The sequence below is a fragment of the Corvus cornix genome, chromosome 5 (genome assembly GCF_000738735.6).
Source record: "Corvus cornix cornix isolate S_Up_H32 chromosome 5, ASM73873v5, whole genome shotgun sequence".
NCBI classification, from domain to species: Eukaryota; Metazoa; Chordata; class Aves; order Passeriformes; family Corvidae; genus Corvus; species Corvus cornix.
In genome coordinates, this window is record NC_046335.1 from 57,866,713 (window position 1) to 57,889,599 (window position 22,887).

General features: G+C 40.7%; 1 protein-coding gene across 8 annotated transcripts in view; it reads right to left on the reverse strand.

Annotated features, from left to right (window-relative positions):
• Positions 1-22,887, reverse strand: part of SHANK2 (SH3 and multiple ankyrin repeat domains 2) — a 279,065-nt gene that overhangs the window by 205,593 nt on the left and 50,585 nt on the right. For all 8 annotated transcript variants that reach the window (XM_039551944.1, XM_039551945.1, XM_039551951.1 and 5 more), the window contains one exon: positions 10,106-10,172. In XM_039551944.1, the coding sequence (XP_039407878.1) occupies positions 10,106-10,172 (67 nt within the window). The remainder of the gene's footprint in view (positions 1-10,105; positions 10,173-22,887) is intronic.

Consider the following 22,887-nt stretch of genomic DNA (forward strand, 5'->3'; position numbering starts at 1 on the left):
ATTGCCCTGGAATACCTGTGGATAAGGGGGGAAATTTCTGAGCCACCAGTACTTGAGAATCCTTTATTCAAAGGCATTTTTTATGGAATTATCTGGAAATAGTCAATTGATTGCTGAAATATAGCTAACAAAATGTACCATTCTACTTGTTATTTTATTTGTTTTTATATGCATCATTTCCTGCCTTTAATTTTAACTCCATGCCCTCTAAGAAATGCAATCTCACAGACAGATCCTCCCCTTTATTTTCCTGTAATAATAACATAGCAGTTTTCTCTAGCTATTTGCAATCTCTTCATTCCCTTCACAGCTTTTCCAAGCCATGGAATGAAGAATTATGTAAAAATAGGCCACAAGAAACCAGACACACTTGATCTGCACAGCAAAAATAGAGCTCTTTAGCACCTGGCATTCTCAAGAGTGTTAATGAAGCTGGCAAGATAAGCCAGGCTTTGACCCAAAATAAAAAGCTTAGCCCTCAAAAGAAGGATAAATCTCAACTAACAAAAATTCTGTCTTTTGGTTTCTTGCAAGGTGTGACCCCAGATATCTGGACAAGTGCTACACGGACAAGCAGAGGGATTGGGCTTCCCATAGGCGGGAAATGCAGGAAGAGGACAAGCAATGCACATGAAAACATTAATTTTAGCCTGTTATAATCCCTGAGGGCAAATTACAAATACACCCTGCTGCCTGAAATGCCAGGAGTGCTCCTGGCTGAGGGGGAAGCCAAAAGAAAGGACAAACGACCAAGCCTGTATTTGGGAGGCTTTTTTCAGGAGCAACAAGTAAATTCTTCAGGATAAATAACTGATTTGTGTTGAATTACAGATTTGATAAGGCACATTTAAAACTGAAAACGCATCACAGAATTTATGTTAAATTTTGCTACCTTGGATGTTCCAAAGAGATGTAAGAGGCTGTTTCCCAAGCTGCAAATGCTATAATGCAAAAGATTATGCAGAGAGAATGGAAGTTTATCAAGTAATGGGGTTTTTGGTAAGAGAATAACATGGGAGGAGGGACAGAATCTGAACTTCTGGAGTCAGCAGAAATATATAATTAAGAGAAACCAGCGTTACCTCTACACATACACAGATAAAACAATCTTAATGCTGTAAATCTTCAATTCAATAAATCTTTCATTGTTTTCATTCAGCATGGATTTCACCCAATTAGAGCCACTTGGCTGGATAACATTTACCCTGCAACTTTTTCTGAATCAAGGCGATATCATAATCCTGCCTTTTACAAATGATTCTGAACAACTACTTCAGCAACACTGCCTAGAAAATGGAAGAGAAAACAGGCTTTTGGCTTCAAAAGCTGCAGATGAAATTATCAAGATGCACAGAATGGGTAAGTGAAAAAAAAATCAAAGCAGAATGGAGATTTGCTAAGGAAACAGCCTTGTTGGACACCACGAGGTGTCCCAGGCCATGCAGGACATCCAGCAGTGAAATAGAACTGCAGAAATAAAAATCTCCAGCTTATTTAAATAGAGAGGGAGTGACAGAGAAGGTTCAGGTAGTATCATTAGCTTTGGATTCCCTGGAATCTCTGTCCAAGATCCCAAGGAGACCTGATTTAAATACTCAAAGTGTTTACTCTGAAAATGTCTTCCACAGTGTGACAAGACCTTGACTGCAAAAGCTGCATCTTACCCTGAACTCCACAGGAAAGTCTCAGAGCCAGCCCAGGAGATTGAGATATAAATGGAGTGACAGCACCAGCATGAAACATCGTGAGCAGTGTGAAATACAGTGTGAAATATTACACTCATTACAAAGCTCTGCGCTTCAGAGCCTGTCCCTTTATCAAGCCTCATCTATAATTTGACAACAAACAGGCCTCTGGGATGATACTATTTCCTTTTAAAGAGGCTGAATATTACCAGATCAATTTTCACAAAGTTCTGACAGTAGTACCTTGTTATTAAAATCAGAGTATTCATAAGGCATTAAAACAAATTTCTTCAGTGAAGCTTCAGTTCTTAAATTGTCAAACCATTGTATATTGAAAGGAAAACATAACATCAACTTAATTCCTATAAATAATGAAGTTTGACTGAAAACTGGTATGTTGAGCTGTTAAAAATTATGTCAATACAAATTCAGCACAGTAGAAAGAGGAGTTGCAAGTAATGGAGTCAATGCAGTGTAATAAATCTGTTCAAAAGAGAATATCAGCAGTTACTGAATAGTCCTACTTAACCCTTTTCACATTTATTTGAGCCAATCTAAAAGTGAGATATTAGCCTTGAAATCAGTAAGCTCAGGCAAATACTGAGTTTTATATTCATAGGAAGTTTTTTCTAAATACAAATATTTGTTTCATATGATGGGAAAAGTAACAAAATTACAGCTGTATTTGGAAGGCTTTCCTCATCCAGATCCAATTGTTCCATGGATGTTTTTCCCTTCCCCAAATGGGAGTTATATTGAACCTAATTATTTTCCATAAAGCAATGATGAAGATACACACTGGCACATAAAAATCCACATACTCACAAGTTACAAACCCAATCTTGTGCCATCAGTCTTAACTCTGTGGTCTGCTTTTAGCCTAATCACAGAAAGGAAATTATTGGGTGCATAAAGAGGTTTGTGATGAAGTGCTCAGCGTAAGGACCTACATTACACTCAGGGTTTCATGGGGGTTTTATTTTTCCTTCTCTTCCCTTTTCTTTTTTTTGGGGGGGGGTTGGGTTTCTTGGAGGGAGTTTTGGGGAGGGATTTTGGGGGGTTTTTGGTGAGGGGTTTCTCTGCTAGGTTTTTTAATTCATTTCTGCATTTACTTTGGGAAACACAGGAATTTTCTTCAGGAATAATTCATGACTATTCTTAACAATCTCTATTTTATCTTCCTATTCTGTTTTTTCTTTTTAATCTAGCATTTATTTCATGTGCTTTCATCTCTTTCTCCTGTGTTCTCACCATTGTGAATGGAAGGAATAGAGAGCCCTGGGAGCCTGCACACATCTCTTTCCCCACTTGTCCTACCTCTATTTTTGCCCTGGCTCCGCTGTTCTGCCGTTTGAAATCCCGCGTGGCATTTGAGACAATCTTAGAGAGCTCTTGAGGCTCGTGTGGAAAAATGATTTAAAGAAAACACATTAACTTTTGAGGAATACCAGAGCTCTCCGGGAGACTCTTCAAACAGTTTTCCTTCTGTAGCATCCTTTAGTGGGCAGCCTGATATCTCGGGGCTGCATTGACACATCCCTTACCGCAGCAACCATTGGTCTCCTAATATCCTGATATTGATGTGGCCATCGAAACCCTCCTGTTTTGTTACACTGAGACCTAGATGTAGATATAGATATAATCATGATTGAAATGCACAGATCACATACTTCCAATGGGCACAGCCTCTCAAAAGGCACAATTACAGCAACGTTAGGGATACAGATTTTAGTGGAGCCTGAGGAAAGTTAGCCTCAGATAATGCTGATCAAACTGCAGTAGAAATAAACCTCACCATAAATGTGGTGTTTTCTTATATTTGATTTAAAACTCAGAGTTTTTCCTTTCTGACATTTCAGTTCTGAGTAGCTCAGGAAGGAAAATGGGGCACAGACACAGCACAGCTGAGGAGCCTCAGCCACACTCAGGGTCCACTTCCAGATGCCAAGGTGATTTTAGAAGCAAAATATGTCTGTTTAAAGAAGGGGTGATCAACACCAGAACAACTAAAAAAAAAGGATCCAGCCCCATTAGATCACAGGACCAGGACACAGCTTTCCAAATCCCATTTACAGTCTTGCAGGTCTTTAACAAGACAAAATGTTTTTCCTGGTTATAATCCAGTTCAAACAGGAGTGAGTTAATATAAAAGCCGTAATCTGCACCATGAGAAGGTCAGACAGCATGATCACATAAACCCCTTCCAGTTTTGTGATCTGTGACCTATAAAACCAAATCAGAGGTGACTGAACAAATTTCAGGTCACGGATAGACTCAAAAGTACTATTTTCTTTTTACATCCCCTCAGCCTAATTCAACTCTTTAACTAATTCTAGTAACTGCCCTTGTCTCCCAAAGACATCCTGGTGTAGGACCAGGCACCACGCTGAAGCTGAAAGCAGACTCCTGAGGGATGGGTCATGTGCTGACCATTTCTAATGACTCCAAGGGGAGCTACAGGGGTGACATGGATCCAGCTACCAGGCTGAACAACACTGGCACTTTCACACACAGGGAGTAACTGAAAATCATGATTGGAAGTTCCAGGCTGACATATTAGTTCAGAATTGCAGCATTTGAGGTGTTTGGGGTACTTGCACTGCCGTCTGCTCCCCACTTGACCCTTGGCCTGCATATTGAGCTCAATGGCATTACCCTTTTATGGATTCCACCAGAATTCTGAGGACACTACAACCCACTAAATTATTTTTTGTAAAGCAAGAAATGAACCTTATTCATTTGATAACCTGTTTGATACACAAAAGTACATTCCATTTTTGTCCCTGTCAGAGCCACTGTCCCTGGCATCCTCAAATCACTTTTTCTACTTCTGTTTTATGGCTTTATTTCTCTTTTTAATTCCATGACTTGCACTAGTTCTGTACATGGCCTCTGATTTTACTCCCCAGTATAGTCCCTCAGTGGGGTTAAGACAGCGAAAGCTATTAAAAAACACCACCAAAGGCAAAAAAGCCACTACTGCTGAAAGGATCATGTCTTAGAGCAGCCAAACCCTTGAAGGGCTTCGGAAAGGTTTCTGACCCGACTCTGATGAAACAGCTCTGATGATAGGAATGTTGCCAAAAACAGCACAGTTCCAGCTGCTGGATACAATGGTCCCTTCCCTGAAGGTGCAGAGAAGGTGAGAGCCATTTCTGCTGATGAGGAGCCAGCGGACTGGCAGCTGGCTGGAAGGCAGATCTGGGGGAGGCAGGAGCTGCAGGCCCTGCAAAGGCTTCCAGCCATTTGGATCTGGGAGTAAAGAGTGGGGCAAGGCTCGAACACGGAGCAATTTCCCTTTCCTTTCCTCTGCCACCCTCCCAGGCATCTCCAGGGGATGTGCCAGCGTGACCTGCAGCCACTGCTCAGCCCAGAGCTCTGCCTGAGACCAAAACTAGCTCAAGGGCACTGGAAGCAGCCTGGGATTCCTCCAGTGGGTTATTTTTGGCCCAAGTGCCAGGCTCTTCTGGTTCAGTCTGTAAAATAAACTCTAGGAGGAGTAGCTGTGGCAGTCGTTGCCTACCTGGCAGGTGGCAAGGACACGCTGCAGGCTGGTTTACAAAACCAGGCCAGAGCATTCTGCAGTCAGCTGTACTTACATCAGCAGTTACACATGGCACCAGCTCTCTCCTCGCCTTCCTGCTCAGAATTTCAAGTGAGCCCCAGAAATGGCCACACTCCACAGAATTTGCATGCCTTAGCCTGCAGTCCCTGTTATGTGCAGAGAATACACCCAAGTTCAAAGGCCAAGAGCAACCAGCTGCTGGAAACAAAGTTTAAACTTTGAAATAAAGCGAGTTACTGCACGATTTTGTACCAACACACACACAGAAATAACTAACTTGTGATCAAAGGGAGAAGGAAAACCACTGTAAGTTTTTCAAGCTCTGCCCTACATTTCAGTGTGTAATTACATTAACACACAATTCCCAGTTTTCCAATTTGTTTGCTGCCATGTAGCAAGACTGAGCACAGGAAATTCTATTTCTTGCAACCCTTCAGAGGAAAACAGAGAAATAAGAGCAGCAGATTTATTTCATACCAACCAGTATTTGTTTGCTTGTAACCCAGTCTAAACATCATTAATGCAAAGGGGTCTTTTTCTATGGACACGGGAAACATTTTTTTATTTAGCAGAGGTATTTGAAAGAAACTGCAGAAGGAACACAGGATTATGACATCCTACCACACAGTATGCATTTAAAACGTGGGAAATTTGGATCTCGGTGGTTTTGCCATCCGGAATACACTGATATCATCCTTTTCCCACATTAAATGCTCGCTCACATTAGAAACAGGTTAATGTTTCTCCCAAATGACAACTCCACAGCGCTACAATAGATGTTTCTGTCCCTTTTACTTCTATTAAATAACAAGTGATAAAAATAGAACAAGTCACTGCACGCCACTGACAGTTTTGTAGATTTTCCTTTTGCTTTGCTGCCTTTTCCTCTTTCTACTGTTATCTGTCTCAATCTGATCTCCCCCAGCTTGAGGAGTATTCTGCAGGCATTTGATTGATGGAAATCAAAATTACTGAACCGTTCCCCAAACCCAAATAAATAAGTAAACAAACAGAATATTCCTTGGGCTGGCCAGCATTTCATAGCAACACTTGCAGCTGAAAAACCAAGATTGCTGACCTCAATCACTCTCATCTAATTACAGAAAATGAGTTAGAAAAGCAATTCTACCACAAACCAGCTAATATCCTCGTGTTCTGAAATACCTGTTCTGCTCATTCTACAATAAAATACACGTTCCTTATGTTTACAGTCACAATGCCAGTTCGAAAACCCCACATTTTTACTCATACCTGAAAAAATGTTTAATTTCAAAGCAATTTCTCTGTGTGGAATACGTCTACAGACTGTATTAGCAGATTTTCAAAACTATCAAAATAAAAACACCCATGTGAAAGCACAGACAAACCATCACACACACACACACATGTCTCTGCATAATTATAGAGGAATACAGGAACTCTGACTTGAAGCCTAGCAACAGTATCCAAGTATTAGTTAGTCTGCTAATCAACTACCAAAAACTCGCACACCAGCTCAACGTGCTTCATTTTCCTAAAGCAAACGAAAAACCAGACAAAGGAATCCTATCCCTCCTAGCTCCAGAGCTGCTGAAGGACAAGATGCACGATAGAAAACAAACCTTGTTCACTTGAAGAGGAACAACCCATGTCATTTAGTCCATCTGAAAATTCATCCCATCACAAAGAACCAAGGCAAAAGAGAGATTTAAAAATAGGTTATCCAAGCCAAAGGATTATCAGCTTTCAACATACTTAATATCTGCATATCTGTATCTAATGAAAGCTTCAAAATTCTTACATATATGATTGGGTTTTGTACCTCCATCCTATAGGAGCCATAGTAAATTCTGTACAGCAAATGCTTCCTAAATCTGCTGTGCTCATTTACTCACAGACAGCTGCAGGCTGGATGAAAACAATCAGGGATTAACTTTTCTATTCATCACATCTTTTAATCCATTACTTTCTCTTAGTTTGCAATAAATAAACACATAAAGTTAAACAAATTATAAATGTGCTATGGCTAGTTAAAAAAAGTTTTCAAGGGACATCATTATTATTATTATTATTATTATTATTAATTATTTTTAATGGTGTGCGACTGCTGTACATCAGGGGTATCTGCAAGGTCTTCCTCAAAGCAGAAAAGAAGATGCAATAATAGTCACTGAGCTGGGATACACCTCTGGGTCCCAAAGAGTTCCAAAATAAGCAATAATTAAAATAAGCTACTCTGGTGCTGCTATTATTCCTCAAAAAACCTAATTTGGGGGCATGATGAATTGAAATAATCTGGGAAGCCACACTAAGCATTTCATACTGCTTGTAAAACAAGTTTCTAAGTACCTTATGGTAATAGGGTTTATTGCTTTATGAAAAATACTCCTGCAATTTGTTTCAAATAGGATTACTTTTTAAATGATAGGGCAATTTTCATTCACCTTTCAACCATCTGCCAAGAAGGCAAAAGGGATTCCCTCATAAAAGAGATAAATACAATGAAATCTGGATCTTGCTTTTAATCCTTTATGGGAATCCTTTTTTCCTGTGCTTGGAATCCTTTATCTTTTCTGTTTGATTCAGTCTTACAGAACTGCATCATCCCAGTCTGGAGTAAGAACTTTCCTGCTAGTAACAGCCAGGTGGGTTTTACCGGGCTAAAACCACAGGAATCCCTTGCAAGGCTTTTTCTTTATAGGTTTGATCACACTACTCCATGGGCCATTTTTCTCACCTTTTTTGGCTCTAAAATAAATATTGTTATATATTTTCTCCTTTTTCCAGAACAGCTGGAAGTCTTATGATTATTGCAAAGAAGCTTATTTCATATATGCCTAATTTTAACATCTGTCTGATGTGAGCACTTTACAATTAAATTAAAACAAGAAGGAAGAAAAGTCTCAGTGGGACTTGGTCTGTAGGACAAAGATTTAGTGGCTCTGCTGTAAATCAGAATTTTCTACTGCTAAAGGAGAGTCTAAAATAATTACAAAGTGCAAAGAGATTGGGATTATCAACTGAACTTAAAATAATACCAAGGTTTAATGAACTCGTTCAGTACCAAAATTCAGAATCTAACCAAAAATACACTGAGAGATGAGTGATGAAATGTTTCTCAAGAGACTTGATAGTATGATTTGTCCTCATCTTCCTGAAGATGCTTCCCAAACTCTTCACTATTCCTTCCCCCTCTGCTGCCTCTAAGGAGGTACATTACTCAAATGATAGATGTTGGAATACATCCAAAACTATAGGAACACAGTGGATAACCAGACAAGCACGATAAGCAAAAGCCAGCTTGCTGAAGCTGAAATGCTGACATCACTCTGCACGTTCATCATCACAGCAGCTCTCAGGTTTTCTGCTCAGGATTTGGTTCTTTGATTTATCTTTTTTTTTTTTTTGCCCCACCAGGAGATGCTCCAAAAATGGACATTTCAACAACTTCATTTTTCATAAGTAATAAAACCTAAAGGACAAATGTCCAGCTAAATTAAATTAGGTGGGAGGTAATAACATAATGTAATGTTTACTCTTCAAGACAAATCTACTAATTTAAACAGTCATGCTCAATCCACCACCATCTTGCAAAAATTGCAAGTGAATCACGGGAGTACCAATATTTCTATTTTTCAGTGGCAAAAGTGAAGGCGTCAGAAAAATTTGGAGAATCTTCCCATAGAAAGTATTTTCTAAGCATTTTTCTAGAAATCACCAAATCCTACAAGTCAGCAAAAAAAAAGCATTACCTATAAATAAATATAAACAACAATAGGATGCCCAACCTAATAAGAATAATGGGTTCATTTTTAGTTCATGTTTTACAGATTATTAATAAATAGAGAAGGGTGAAGAATTCTTACATGGAAAGGAACTATCCCATTATCCCAGGAAAAGCCCCTTCCAAACTCCCTCCGAACTTTTATGCAGAAGTTATGACTTTGGTGCATTTTGTCCTCAGTTTTCTCAGTGCACACTTCAAGAGCTGAAAGTGCTACAAGAACTCACATTACCACAGAGCTTTCAACCATATCCCTGCAGATCATATGCAACCAGGAAGGGAAAGGGAAAGCAGTCCTTAATCCACATCCTTAGTTTTATATTTCATGTGAGCTGGCCTAATTTCCCATAGAAATGAAATGCTATCAAGTCAGAGAGTTGCCTCACTGAGTTAAATCGACTACACAAAGCCTCCTGCTGCAAAAGGAATGCCTCTTGCTCTTCAGCTTCAGGATGTTTCAGCAGGACTTTAATTAACCTGAATTAAAGCATTTTAACTCATTTTTATTAAACTGTATTAGGCATCACTTGTATCAAACTGGCTTTTATTTTATTAGCAAATCTCTCTACGTAAAAAGATCTTGAAAATGCCTTCAGGTTTTTTTTCTAGGGACCCTTAAGGCCTGTCACTACCCTTAATCCCACCAAACTCAGTGAGAGGGAATGCTTTCATGAGTATGGGGAGTTGGCTTCTGCCGTATATTCACTGAATTATAGAGAATCATCTTTCTCCATTTTCATCTTCTGATCAATTATTTCTTTCAGAGATGCTTTAGGCGAGGCCAAAACAACCTGCAAGAGCCAAAGTGGCTATTCCAGGTCAGTGGATGTGTATTTAGTCTATTACAAACTGACTGATTTATACTTAGAAAGCACCTACCACTTATCACACTTTCCTTTTCAGAGTGTATTTTTGAAAACAGTTCAGCTTTTTCCCCATCTTCATTTTTTCAGAGGAGTTACTTTTCAAACCTCCCTGAAATGTCACCAGCCCTGTAGCTGTATCTCACACAAAATCAGTTTTAACATCTTTGCAACATCTTGGCACAAACAAGCAAAACTTATTTTCAGAGTCTGTAAATATTTTGCTTACCAATATCAGCGTCCCTGTGATTCTTGATATATTCAGCAAGCTCAAAATTTCCCGCTATTATAGCCACCTAAAGGATTGTAAAATAGGTACAATTAATATGTTGCCATCACTTGCAAGGAGGAAGACATTACATTACTGACAAACATCAGGCCAACATATTTTCATTTCACAAAGTGGAGTAACTCTGTTACTTTCATTCTGCAGTACATATCTGAAACACGAGCACAAAATGATCTCTCAATCTGTTTTAAGAGCTCTGCCAGTCCCCCAGCTGCCCATTTCCCAGGAATGCTGTGATGGTGGGAATCTCAGGAGGCTGCTGGAAGAGCTGCAGCTTTTCATGTGGTGGCAGTCCAAGGCAGCAGTGAACATTAAGCACAGCATCCCCAAAGCTCTGGGAGCTCTACGGGTGTGTGGGGAAAGCTGCAGGAGAGACACACTGAAGATATTATCTCCCTTTAATTGCTCCTGCCTCACTGCTTACCTGAGCAATAAAAACAGGAGCTGAAATGCAAAGTACATGAGAGAGCCAGGACCAAGAACTACCAGCATTCAGGTACCACTAAGGCACCAAAAAACAGACGGAAAGAGAGAGACTGGTAAAGATTATGCACATATAGAGAGTTTAAAATGTCTAGATAAATTGAGTTCTAAAATACAAATTTTCTTTTTCATGTGTTTCTTGGTTGTTGAACACAAATGTGTTCAACACATCTGCATTCTCACCTAAATGGACTTAAAAAGAAAAACATCTCTGCCAGCTGTGAGGGAAGCAATTCAGTTATGATAGTATTTCTGACGCCTCCCTTTTTCTTCTTCTCCTCTTTTTGCCCTGAATATCAAGGAATTGTCCTTTCTGGCCCCATTTTGCACCTCTGACAGATCCTGTTCTCTAACGGCACTGTGGTTTCCTGATGTATGTACGAGGCATAAGCTGGGCTCACCTTTCTCATAGAAACTTCTGCATCTACAGGGTGCAGGTTACAAAAAACCAAAATTTTAAAATCTTCCTTTAGGACTCTCTTGGATATGGGACTACTGCCAGACATGAGAAATAATTGAAAACTCAAGGAAGTTTCTGAGCTGATGACCAAGAAAAATTATTTGCTGGTTTGTGCCTCTCCACATACGAAGAATGATGTAAAGGAAGACTTAAATGCTGAAAGGGTCTTGGGGAGTGTATAAAGTACAGTTAATGTCAGTAATATCTTTGAATGTACCAAGCATAAGATGTTACTTCTGCACTCAGCACAAGAAATTGAATGGACAATTTCATTTATCAATAACCAAAGCAAACTAATACAGAAATCCCTGACACTGAAGACTTTACACACAAGCTTGTGGCTGCCCCCCGGCAGGGCCCAAGGCCAGGTTGGACAGGGCTTGGAGTTCCTGGGATAGTGGAAGGTGCCCCTGCCCATGGCAGGGGGTGGCACTGGGTGATTTGAAGGTCCCTCCCAACCCACACCATTCTGAGAGTCTGTGATCAGGGAGGTTGGACACAGGCAGGGTGGGACACTGACACCTCATCACCATCTGAGACCACCCACCAGAAAATTACTCTTCTAACCACTAGTAAGCCAACATTTATTCCAGGAAGCCCTCCAGAGAGAAACAGCTTCTCAGCATGGATAACACCTAGAGTCTGGTCCCCAGCCTCCTCTGTGCAGCCCTGAAGCACAACTTATGGCTCTCCCTGGCAAACAGCACTAGGAAAGTAACAGCAGAGCTGCACAAATCCTCTCTCCTTAACTTCCAATTCTGCAGCCTGGCTGGCTCCAGGTTCATAACAGCAACATTTGTGTGCAGCTCTGAGGTTTTCTCTACATTGTAAGCAAGTGATAATACTTCTCTCTGATATTACCCCTAATCAGCAGTAAAATTCCAATGGGGGGGGGGGGAATTCAGCAGTGACAGGCAGCTTGCTAGACAGCAGCCATGGTACTCAAATGAAAGAATTTTTGATACCGAGCAGATTTTAAACCTCAACTATAAACATGCTCTTCGAGTGATAAACACACTTTATTACTTGGGGGGAAAAAAAAAAAGATATTTCCAGATAACTAAGAGGCAGCTTGACAGGGAATTGTTCCTGTATTTGCTTCTGAAGCAAGCAGTAGATTCTGCAAGCTCAAGGAACCATTTTTCTCCATTTAATTCACTTCAATGCGCTAAAAACAGCATGTAAAATCCTTACAGCAAAATGAAGTATATGCTAAGATCTAAAGAAAGCAAGGAAAAGTTAAAAAGTACAAATATTTCTTGGCATAGCATCAATGCACTTCACTTGAATTTGATGGGTAAAATGTGTGGGAGAAAGTGAAGTCAGAGCAAAATGGGAAAGACACAAAATTATACTCATTCAATTTGTACAGTTGCAAACCACAAAGCACGGCAACCTCAGCCCCTTTTCCATCCAAATGTATCTTAAACAAAAGTTATAGCAAGTTCACATGAAAATATAAATGTGAATGCATTAGGACAAGTGAATGGTCTTCACGAGATCCAGAGCTTGAACCAAATGGAGGTGATGTAAAGTCTCTCCTTGATCAAGTACCTAAATCAGAGACTAACTGAAATTCTATATTTGTACTAAATTTCTTTGTACTTTAGAAAAAAATAGTAATGTAGTGCCTTGGCAGAAAATACTAGAGTTTGATTCTCTCAATGCTTCATAATTTACATGGTTTTAAATAGCCATAGTTTGCTTTTCAGGATGTTCCATAGACAAGTGCTAGATTTAAAATTAAGAGGTTATGGCAGGAAAGAAGGCTTTGTTTGAGGTTTCTTTTGATCACAAGATATCTCCTCTTGGCAGTGAAAAAGTAGCACAGCCAGCAAAACTACAGTGAAAGTTTGCTTCCAATTCCAGTAGGAACTGGATTCCAGTCATCAAACCGCATCACGTGCGTGTTTACAGACATGAAATATTGCCATGAAAGGCTGGAGGTAGCACTTTACAACTAGAGGCTATCTACTGCCTCTGTTATGCTGAAGCTTCAAAAATTGCAGCTTTTCTAAAGCTGCATATGCAGCAGTCTTGCCATAATTCAAGTTCTTTCATTCCTGCGGCAAACGTCCTTTCATGTCATCCTTTTGACATTTATCTTACATCAAAAGTCTGCGTGTCCTCAGCCACATTATTCTGCAAACCTGATAAAACCTGGTTCTGCATCTTGTACGAAATAAAAACATCGCTCACGCACAATTTCCACTGAAACCTGCTTTGTGTTTTGCCCTGTTTTTACAGGGTGTCTTTGCTTTGAATCAGAAAGAGTTCACCTGCAGGGTCCCAGCACAGTGTCAATCAAAGCCCAGCAGAAAAGCCTGACTCAGTAATTCAGTGCTTTTAAACCCAAACCAGGATCTTTGTCTGCTGCAGACATTTGGTTGGGAGCCCTGCCACATTCTACTGTACAGAGAGTAGAAATTATCTTGTTGGGGTTTTTTTAATCAGCACTAGAGGCAATTTTATATGAATGACAGTAACCAAAGTGAATCACTTATCAGCTCCCTCCCAAGCTTAATTGACCCCACAAAGGCTGTTAACGTGGGCACCTAATTATTACCAAATTACCTTTGACAACACATATGTCTGGCCTGGGTAAGTCTGCCACAGAGAAGTGAGCAGAGAGTAAAGCTAAGCAGGAAGATGGATCTTGGTAGGAGGCAACTCATATAAAATGAGAGGATAACACCATGCAGCTGGACAGCAGTACCACCTCCTATTCCCACGACGAGCTGTCTCCAGCATGACAAAACTTAATGGAGTGCACGAAACAGGTCACAGCCAGGACACCCCGAAGCACAAAGCCACGGGGTGAACAACTCACTGGAGCAGAGCCAGAAGCTGGCTGTCACTCAGGGCGTGCAACAGGGAGCGTGACCAGCAAGTTTGTGTTTACACAGGTATTTCCTCTGCCTCGGGAGAAGCAGAGCTGTCACAGTCACCCCAGTGTCTCACTCGCTGTCTCACAGGCAGATGTTTCTTTCAAACGATGCCACTGGTTCCAGGGCCTCTCTGTTTGCCATGGCAGGCAATGCCAGATGCTCTGCTGCCAAGCCAAGGGAAGAAGGGAAGGAGTTTAGTCGACACTTGGTGAGTTGCTACGGGTGGTAACCAAGGGACAGCTCAGCCGAGTGGAAACCTGAATGAATGAAGCAGCTGCAGGCAGGGACTGGGAGGAACAGGCAGGAGGTGAGAGCATCCCAGCACTCCTACTCAACACTGGCACCTTCACAAGTGGGTCTCTTTCTCCTGACAGATCATTCTCACCCCTGGCTTTCTGATATTCGCAGTCAGAAACGATCCCTCTGGATAAAGGCACTGGTTAAGTTGCCTTTCAGGAGTCAATTCAGAAATTAAATATTTGAGGCATCAGGTTAGTTCTGCTTTTCCTGAATCTTGTTCCCCTAAGATACTTAGTTTAAATAATGGCAAATAAAAGTACTTTGTGTAAACAGTGAAACTGGCCAGATGTCCTGTTACAGGTTTTGGTGTGACAGACTTTCACAATGTTTTCAGACTCTGCATCAGACAGAAGTAGCACTGACTCACCCCTACCTCTCTGTTTAGCCCCATAAATGCAGTTCTAAAGGTATCAATTTACTTACCTTCAAGTATTTACATTTTTTTTTGATGGAGATTAATGCAGTGTTTTTTTCCTTTCAGGAAACTGGAATTTGTATATACACTTTACCTGGCACTAACCTTTCACAATTGATTTTTCCCTGCTTTTGAAATGTATCACAGGTAGAGATTCTATTAAATTAGAGAAGGATTTTGTCGCCTGTTAACAAATACAATTTTAGAGCTTTATGGGCTAGTCCCTGAAAGGCAAACACCCAGACTAAATTACATTACCACTCTTGGAAACAAACTGCTCCACCCAAGGAGAAATGACAGAAAAAAGACAGAAACCGAAGCTGTCCCCTCTTAAATCAAGGCAATGAACTTTGACAAACTTTCTGTGTGGGACTGAAGAGAGCCCCTCAGTCCATTTATGTTCCACTCAGTCCAGGCTTCTGCATTTCTGCTGCACATGCTTACATTTGAGAGACCCAAAGCTTTGAGATGCAGAGCCTTTGGAGGGAGCAGAGGAGCTGCAGGGCTGTAGCTGCCATTCATAGTGAGCACATAAAACGTCACCACTCCCCACCCGCTTTTTCCCCCCCTGCTCTTCTCTTCCAGACAATTTCCCTTTCCTGAGGAAAGTGCATTTCATTATTCTTTCCTTCAGGGCTGACGTTTCACCTTTCCCTTGTCTCTGCCAGCCAGCAGTACTCGCTGAACGATGGCTTTTCCAGAAAGCTTGGACTGGCAGTAAATTCAGGTGTGGTGCTCTACATTAAAGGAGGTAACGCCAGCCCAGCACAAAGTGTGAATTACGTCAGTGCAAATGCAGGTGGACAGACAGGACACTCCGAGGTAAATCTTCCCTAGAGGTTCCCATCTTCAGTGGGAACTACAAGAAAGAGGTCACACAACCCTGTGGATGAGACTGTAACCATCGGACTCCAGAAACTGCCTTCCACTTAAACCACTGACTCACAAAATCATTAATTATTTCTCATTCCACCGAGGACTATATTATTTTAACAATGAAAAAACCCCACTCAAGCAGTCACAGCCATCACACAACAGGATTCACTATCAGCTGAGGCACATGAGAAATTAACACAAGGGAATTTAGAAGGAAGGGTTGGGATCATTTCCTTAATTAAAAGATTTCCAGAAACGCTCTTCCACGTATCATAATTAGGATGTGTTTGTTTAGTATTAAAAATATGCAACCACATTCCAATAACCACAGCTTTTGGAGATTGACACCTCTTTAATTTGATACAAAAATCTAATGGTGTTTACTGTGGGGCAATGAAAATGTAACACAGCTAAACTTCGACGTATTTATTTTCTACTGTGTCCTCTGGAAAGAACGGCTCTCCCTATAAAACAAAGAGGTACTTGGCGTATAAAGCCACTTCAGATTTAGTCCCAGCACACCATCAAGCCCACAGCAGTCATCCACAAGGACATCAGGAAGTTAAATTTAGGCTGTTAAGTGCCAAGACCCTGTTCCCATGTGTGCCCGTGTAGGACACGGCAGCAGGAGGCTCCATCCCTGATAAATGGTGACACAAAATCACCCAGCACGCTCAGCAGACTCAAACAAATCCCATCCTAAATGGATCTGCATTAGCTGCTCTCATGTAGCGTGTGGATTTTATAACTCTCCTCGGTGGGACAGATGGAGTTCAGTTTGGAAAAGCAGGAAGCAGTCTGTGTTCCGAATTTCTTTTCCATAGGTGTGGGATGGAAATGTATCGATCACCCGCTGTTGGTTCCTTACGCAATTCCAGTGAGCTCGCACTTGCAGGGACTTTGTTGATGCAAAGAGCACCAGAACATACCTGGAACTTGGCTTCCTTAGGAAATGCATTCTCCTGTAATGCCTGAGCAAAACCAGACGATGTGGCAAACATTGCTCTGAGCTCAAAGCACAACACAGACCTCAGGTGTTTTCCAACAGAATTCCAAATGGGTCTTTCTCTGAACCAGCTGGAAAATCCTGCACAATTACCACAGCCATATAATCTAGCACAGAACTGCTGGACAATCATGAATTCCCTGTTTCACTTTACAAAAATCAAAGGGCAAAGTTTCACCCCAGGTTTTGTAGTTGCACGGATTGCAGTTGATTTTTGACTTTGAGGCTACGACACTGCAAAATAAATGTAGCGGAAGCTTCTTAGTTCACCTCATTAAAAAATAAAACCAAATGCTTGATTAATATTCTATTAATATCACTAATTCCCTGTCTTTATCTACCAGCGCTGCTGAATACATAGAATATGGATGACATAAAACATGACCTCAAGGAGATACATATGCTGGCATTGTGGAGACACACATTTACACTCCAAAAGTTCGTTAAAAAATAATCAGTGCTGAAGTTGAGACGTAATACATCTAATTGGAAATATGTCAGAAGCAAATCACTACTTTAAGAAGTTTATAGTTGTGCAATATTTTGTACATTTAAAAAAGCAATCATGTTTTTGTTGAAAATATATCAGAACTGACAGGTTTTATTTTATAAAATAAAGCTAATTTTATCCATTTGGAGTTTTCTTTCAGGTATATCATTTTCAAGTTTTGGCAAAACTCACTGAAATAAGGTAAGATAGAATAAAGAAAAGCAGTAAAATTGAATTTATTGTCTTTAAATAATAGCCAGCAAAGGTTTATATTAATTGCAGAAATAACCCACGTTCTCTACCAGGACAATAAAATGCTGACAATTTTCCTAAATTACTTTATAGGAATGTTATGAAGATATACAAGTAAAAAAATCATACTCAGCATTTTCCTGCATGCTTCTTTCCCAGAGAGAACTCTTAACATTTTTAATTATATAATGTAATACAAGCTCAATATTATGCATTTTGAAAGGAACTAACTGTGTATATTAATATATCTGATGTCCAGTAGATGGCAAAATATCAGCAACCACCACCTTTCATCTTGGCACTTGATTCATTTAAACCCCAGAGTAAATTTTTTCTTTTTGTTTCCAATATCCACTTTCTATTTCATTGGAGAGCAGGATTAGCTTTACCTTTTGGATGTTTTCTGTCTATTATCTGCTTGAAAGCCAATTTCATCTTCGTCAGGTCTCGATACAACAAAGCACAATAATGCTACTATCCTTTAAATAGTCCTTTGAAGACAGTTTCTTCACCACTGATTTTTTTTTTCCAAGAGCATGCTGCTGCTACTGTTCCCAAATTTGCCAGCACATGTTAGCATACTGTGTACTAAAATCTCTTAGCAACAATATCTTAGTGTCTAACATTTCCCTTCTTCCAACTATGATTCACGGAGCCATCTGTAGTCAGATATTGACATGCAGCATCCTAAAATAGGCACCTTACATTTGCTCAACAACTAGTTTTAGCATCTGAAAATATAAATTATGGGGAGAGGGCCAATATTTCTTTGAGGCTCCTCAGCATTCCCTGGATCGTTTCAGCACTGTTTAAACAAAGGCTCGCCACGAGCGCTTCGCCTCAGTATTGAGGGCAAAGTATTCCCGCTTTTCCAATCGGCAGCTCCGCTTACGTAACCCTCCGAGCAATCCCAGGCTTCCCTGGTGAGGACCACCTCACACTGCTACTCAGGCTATTTTTAATAGTAATCAAAGACTAGGTTTTCAAGCTCCGAGATCCAAGGGTTTTTCACACCCTTGGAAGCTTCAGGCTCATGGGAAGCGTCCCACAGACAGGTGGGACAAGGTCAATGTGCCAGCTGGGCGAAGACAAAGGGACTTCTGCTGTAGGAAATGCGACAATATCCCACACTCTGGAAGAGAATTTACAACCACAGCCTCCCAAGCACTGCTGTTGCCTCCCAAAACTCTTACCAAGTTGCCCTCAGAAAATACAGCATCTTCTTTTCAGCTGCAGCAAATTAACGCTTAGCAGCAAAGACTCTGCATAACCCAGGTTGTTCGTGGCAATGCAGTGTGCAATTCTGTACAGCTTGAAAGAATAGTGCTGTACTAAAAATATTAATTAAACAGGAACAGGAAATGTTAATTAAAAGTAATCATATTCAGCAGAATACATTATATAGGAAGAGCTGATAGTATGGCTTTGGAACTGTCTCAAGTGTGAGGAACACACTTCCACCCCAGTGAAATCCACAGGATTTCATCCACTTCAAAGGAACTGGGATTTTACCCTAAATACTTTTCAGCAATTAATATTTTAAAAACAAGCAAACACACAACAACGTGCAGCCAAATACAGCTGGACTTTATCAAAAAAAGTACACTGCAAGCATAACAGTGCTGGCACATTTTCCTTGCTAAAATGCTGGGTTTGCTTGCAAGAGATTTTACAGCCCCCATGGGTCTTCTGGAATACACTCAGTAGCCATGAAGCTGTGCCAGGGCTGCGCGAATTCCAGTCAGAATTAGGGGAAGGCAATCATTCTGAATAACCTCTTTTCCGTCTCTTTTAGGTCCTGCAGCGCTGTCTTAGCAGGACTGGACAAAACCTAAAATGCCTGCAGACACCTCTGTTCATTTTCCAGTCTTCCTTACTAAGATTTAAAAGGCAGAACCTGTGTTTTATTCTCCACTGTCCTTTCACGAACACACACAACTGCATTCTTAAAATTTAACCACTCCTATTCATGAATTAGCCATGACTGAATACCTCCAGATTAACCTAAGCCTGCGTGGACGCCAAGATAAAAAATGTAAGTCCTTTCCTCACAACATGGGAGCAAATCACTTCTAAATCATCTCAATCCCTCGGCTTTGAAATGCAAACTTTAACTCCTAGGACAAAAGGAGTCGTTGTTATGCAAGAACCAGCTTGACAGGAAGTGTTGAACTGAATACACCAGCAAGTGGAGCAGAGTTACAAGGAAACATGTCAGGAAGCCTAAAAAGGAACATGCAGACAAATCCATCCCAGGCACAACTTCGCTGCTTCACGACGTTCTTTTATTTCCTCCTGTTTCTTGCGAGGAGACGTAACTCAGATTTGAAGTTATCCTACTGTGTACAGGCTGTATTGAGCCTCCTCCATGGTCACTGCATCTATTGGGAAATTTTATGTTTCTATCTATTTTAAAAGTAGAGGAAAAAACCTTCCATCTTCTTCTTGCTTCTCTGCTGAAATGCCACCCAGCGAGTTATGCTCAAGCAAGATGCGTTTTTCTACACACTCGTGTTTTAATAATTAAAACGAAGCAGAAAAAGCCAAGTGTGATACACACAGAGTTACAATTACAGACTCATTCCTCAGGAAAATCTAGCTCAAGCTGGAAAGAGCCATCAAAAGCCAGTTATTACATAATCCTTATTACTGCTACATGGGTGAGCAGCGGTTCCAAAGGAGTATTTACTAAAAGCAGATAAAGCCAGGTTGCAGCATCAGATGAATCAGATAAGACACAGCCAGCAACAAAGTTGACTTAATTTTCTTCGTCCCCTCCAATAATATGCTAAATCAAAAAGCCATGAAATGCGATCTTCTCCAGCTGAACTCTCCTAGAAAAAGGCTGAGAACGTGTGCTATTTGCTAGGTTTTGTTTTCCTGGGCACCACAGGAAATGCTGGGCTGTGCAGAGAATTCAGCTCAAGGGTTTATGGGTCTGTGCTGCCGTAGGGTGAAAGCTTTCACCTCTCCAGGCAGCCTTACCTCATGGAAAAGCCAAAACCCACCACATTAGCAGCTTCTTCCCAAAACACTTTGAGAAAAAGTGTCTTCCTACTCACAGCAGACAGACACTTCCCACTATTTCACAGCAGAAACTTTCGGGGATTCAGTTTTGCGAACACTTAATAATATAGTGTTGCTTCAACTGCTAAACCAAATGGCTGGAAATCTTTTGGAAAGCCCTTAGGATAAAATGCATCGGGTGAATAAGACACCGTGATTATTTTACCTAATACATTTGGTGGCTCCATTCCAGACTGTGTGGGTTAACTACAATAAAACCTTTGGAAACAGCAGTCTAGCAATAGTCAATGCCAATAACATACTCTGATGGAGATGGGATTGCCAACTGCATGCCAGGAAGGCTCCCTCCAAATGGCAGTGGAAGATGATGCTAAGTCTGTCCTACAGGCACAGATCCTACATTTTTATAAGGAGCAAGAACTTGGATACTGACAGAAGATAATGCTGAGTAGCCTGTTTAGAAATGCAAAAGCAAGAGATGCTGCCACCACAGCAGCCAACCATCGTAACTCCAATCATTAATCCATTCCTGCAGGCCTGAAGTACCCGCCAGTCCCACTCACAGGTTATTTTATCTCACAGACAAACTGAATGCTGTTAACATCTCAAAACAACATGGCTTAAATTAGGATTACACAGATCCCTGCTGCCTCTTGTAACTTCACCCACGACAACTGATTGTGTCTGAATCACACATAAGCCTTTCTTACTTTGAGGCAAGAGCTGTTGGTGACCCTTACAATTTACTTTGCCTAATTTGTTCCCTTTTGTAACTTCTGAGCTCTTTTTCTGGTGGAAAATGAAACAGGTTAGCTCCTAACTACCTCAGAGAGTCCACTTTTCCCAGAGAAATTGGACTGCCTGTGGGAATACCTGAGGCATGTCAGCTGGACACCCCTGTCTGAGCAGGGAGAGAATGGGGAATAGGGGAAAAAAGGGGTCTTGGATCATTTACACGGAACACAACACAACAGATGGTCACATGGAGACTCCTCCATAAGTTTGCTTTTGGAAAAAAAAAAAAAGAAGACACATCCTGCAGTTAAGTATTTTTAGCCTCTCCAAGCGTGGCAATATTTTGCCTTTCTCAATAAAAGGTAATCATATAATTTAATTCTTTTATGCTTTACTGCATTACCTCCATTTGGCTGCTTTTCTGAAAAATGACAGGGTTAAAATGAAGGTCAGGACGGACCAGCCAGCAGTAAGAAAACCATCCCTGAGTCAGGAGGAATTGATTTAACTCCATTCTGTATCCATATGTATTTTTTTGCTCCTGTATCTCTTAATATTCTCAGGAATATTTCATTTGCCACCACTTCCCCCAATATCAATTTCCCCTCTTTTAGTTATTCCCCTTCCTTTTAATTATTATTTTAATCATGTCTTTTTAAGAAATTGTGTTGAGTGTGCCTACATATATACAGACCCATGTACATTTTTGATTTTTAAAGGAAAAATCCATAGTTTGTTCTGGAATGGTCACTTGTAGAGATTTTTTCTTTAAAAAAGTATGAGTAAGTTCCATTATTTGACTGAAATCAGGAGAAAAGCTGGAAAAAGCTTAAAGCCTGACTAAAGGCAGAATGCATCATGAGCTCATAGCTGTATTTTTTGCCAACAATACCCAATATTCAGTGATTCATTCTTCACACAGGTGCTACAGGAAAGGAATTAGGATGGAAATAAATACATGGATAAAGCAAAGTCTTTCTGTAATTCATATGCTCCATTAACACAATGGTTCCATATTCTAACATCATGACAGAAGGCATTATTTTATATTTGTGAAGATGCCTTTTTGAGGCACCCGATAGAGATTTTGGGTTTAAAATTAGCTTTCACATCCTTTCAAACAAAAAAAAAGTCAGAGACAAAAAAAAAAAATACCTGAGAAGAACTTCTTGTCCTTTGCCTGTAAATTTCATCCAAAAGAAGGAAATTAAAAATTCCAATAACCTAAATCTGAACTGGGGCTTTGGGAAGCCTTTCTAGTGAGGTGCTGGATATGCCCAGTTGTATCTGTCTGTGTCCCCCCCAGCCAGCTCAGCTTCCAAATCCATGGGTTTAGTTCCTACTCCTGGTTTTGGAGCCCCTGTATTTGAGTCAGTCTGGAAACCAGTTCCCACTGCCAGATTATTAATGTGGAGATCAGCACACAGGGCAATAAAAGAAAATAAAACTAAACACCACAACATAACACAACGGGGGAGAGGGGACAAGGAGGGGTGGGTCAGCAGAGCTTTTCAGTGTGAGCAAAACAACACATGTTTTCCCTCAGCCAGACTCCAAAAGAGCTGAATCATTTTGTTTTTCTGAACAACAGGGACGCCGGGCATGGAAAATTTCAGTTCAAATGATTCAAATCTGGCAAAAAGGAATGTGAGCAATTGGAAATAGAGGCAGGGCCAACACACTGAAAGGAGCAATTCCACCTGCAGTGGACCTGGAAGATTGCTGCTCCTCCTGCAATCCATAGGATGCAGGCATGTTGATTATCCAGGCTGCTTTGGGACAGCAAAGGC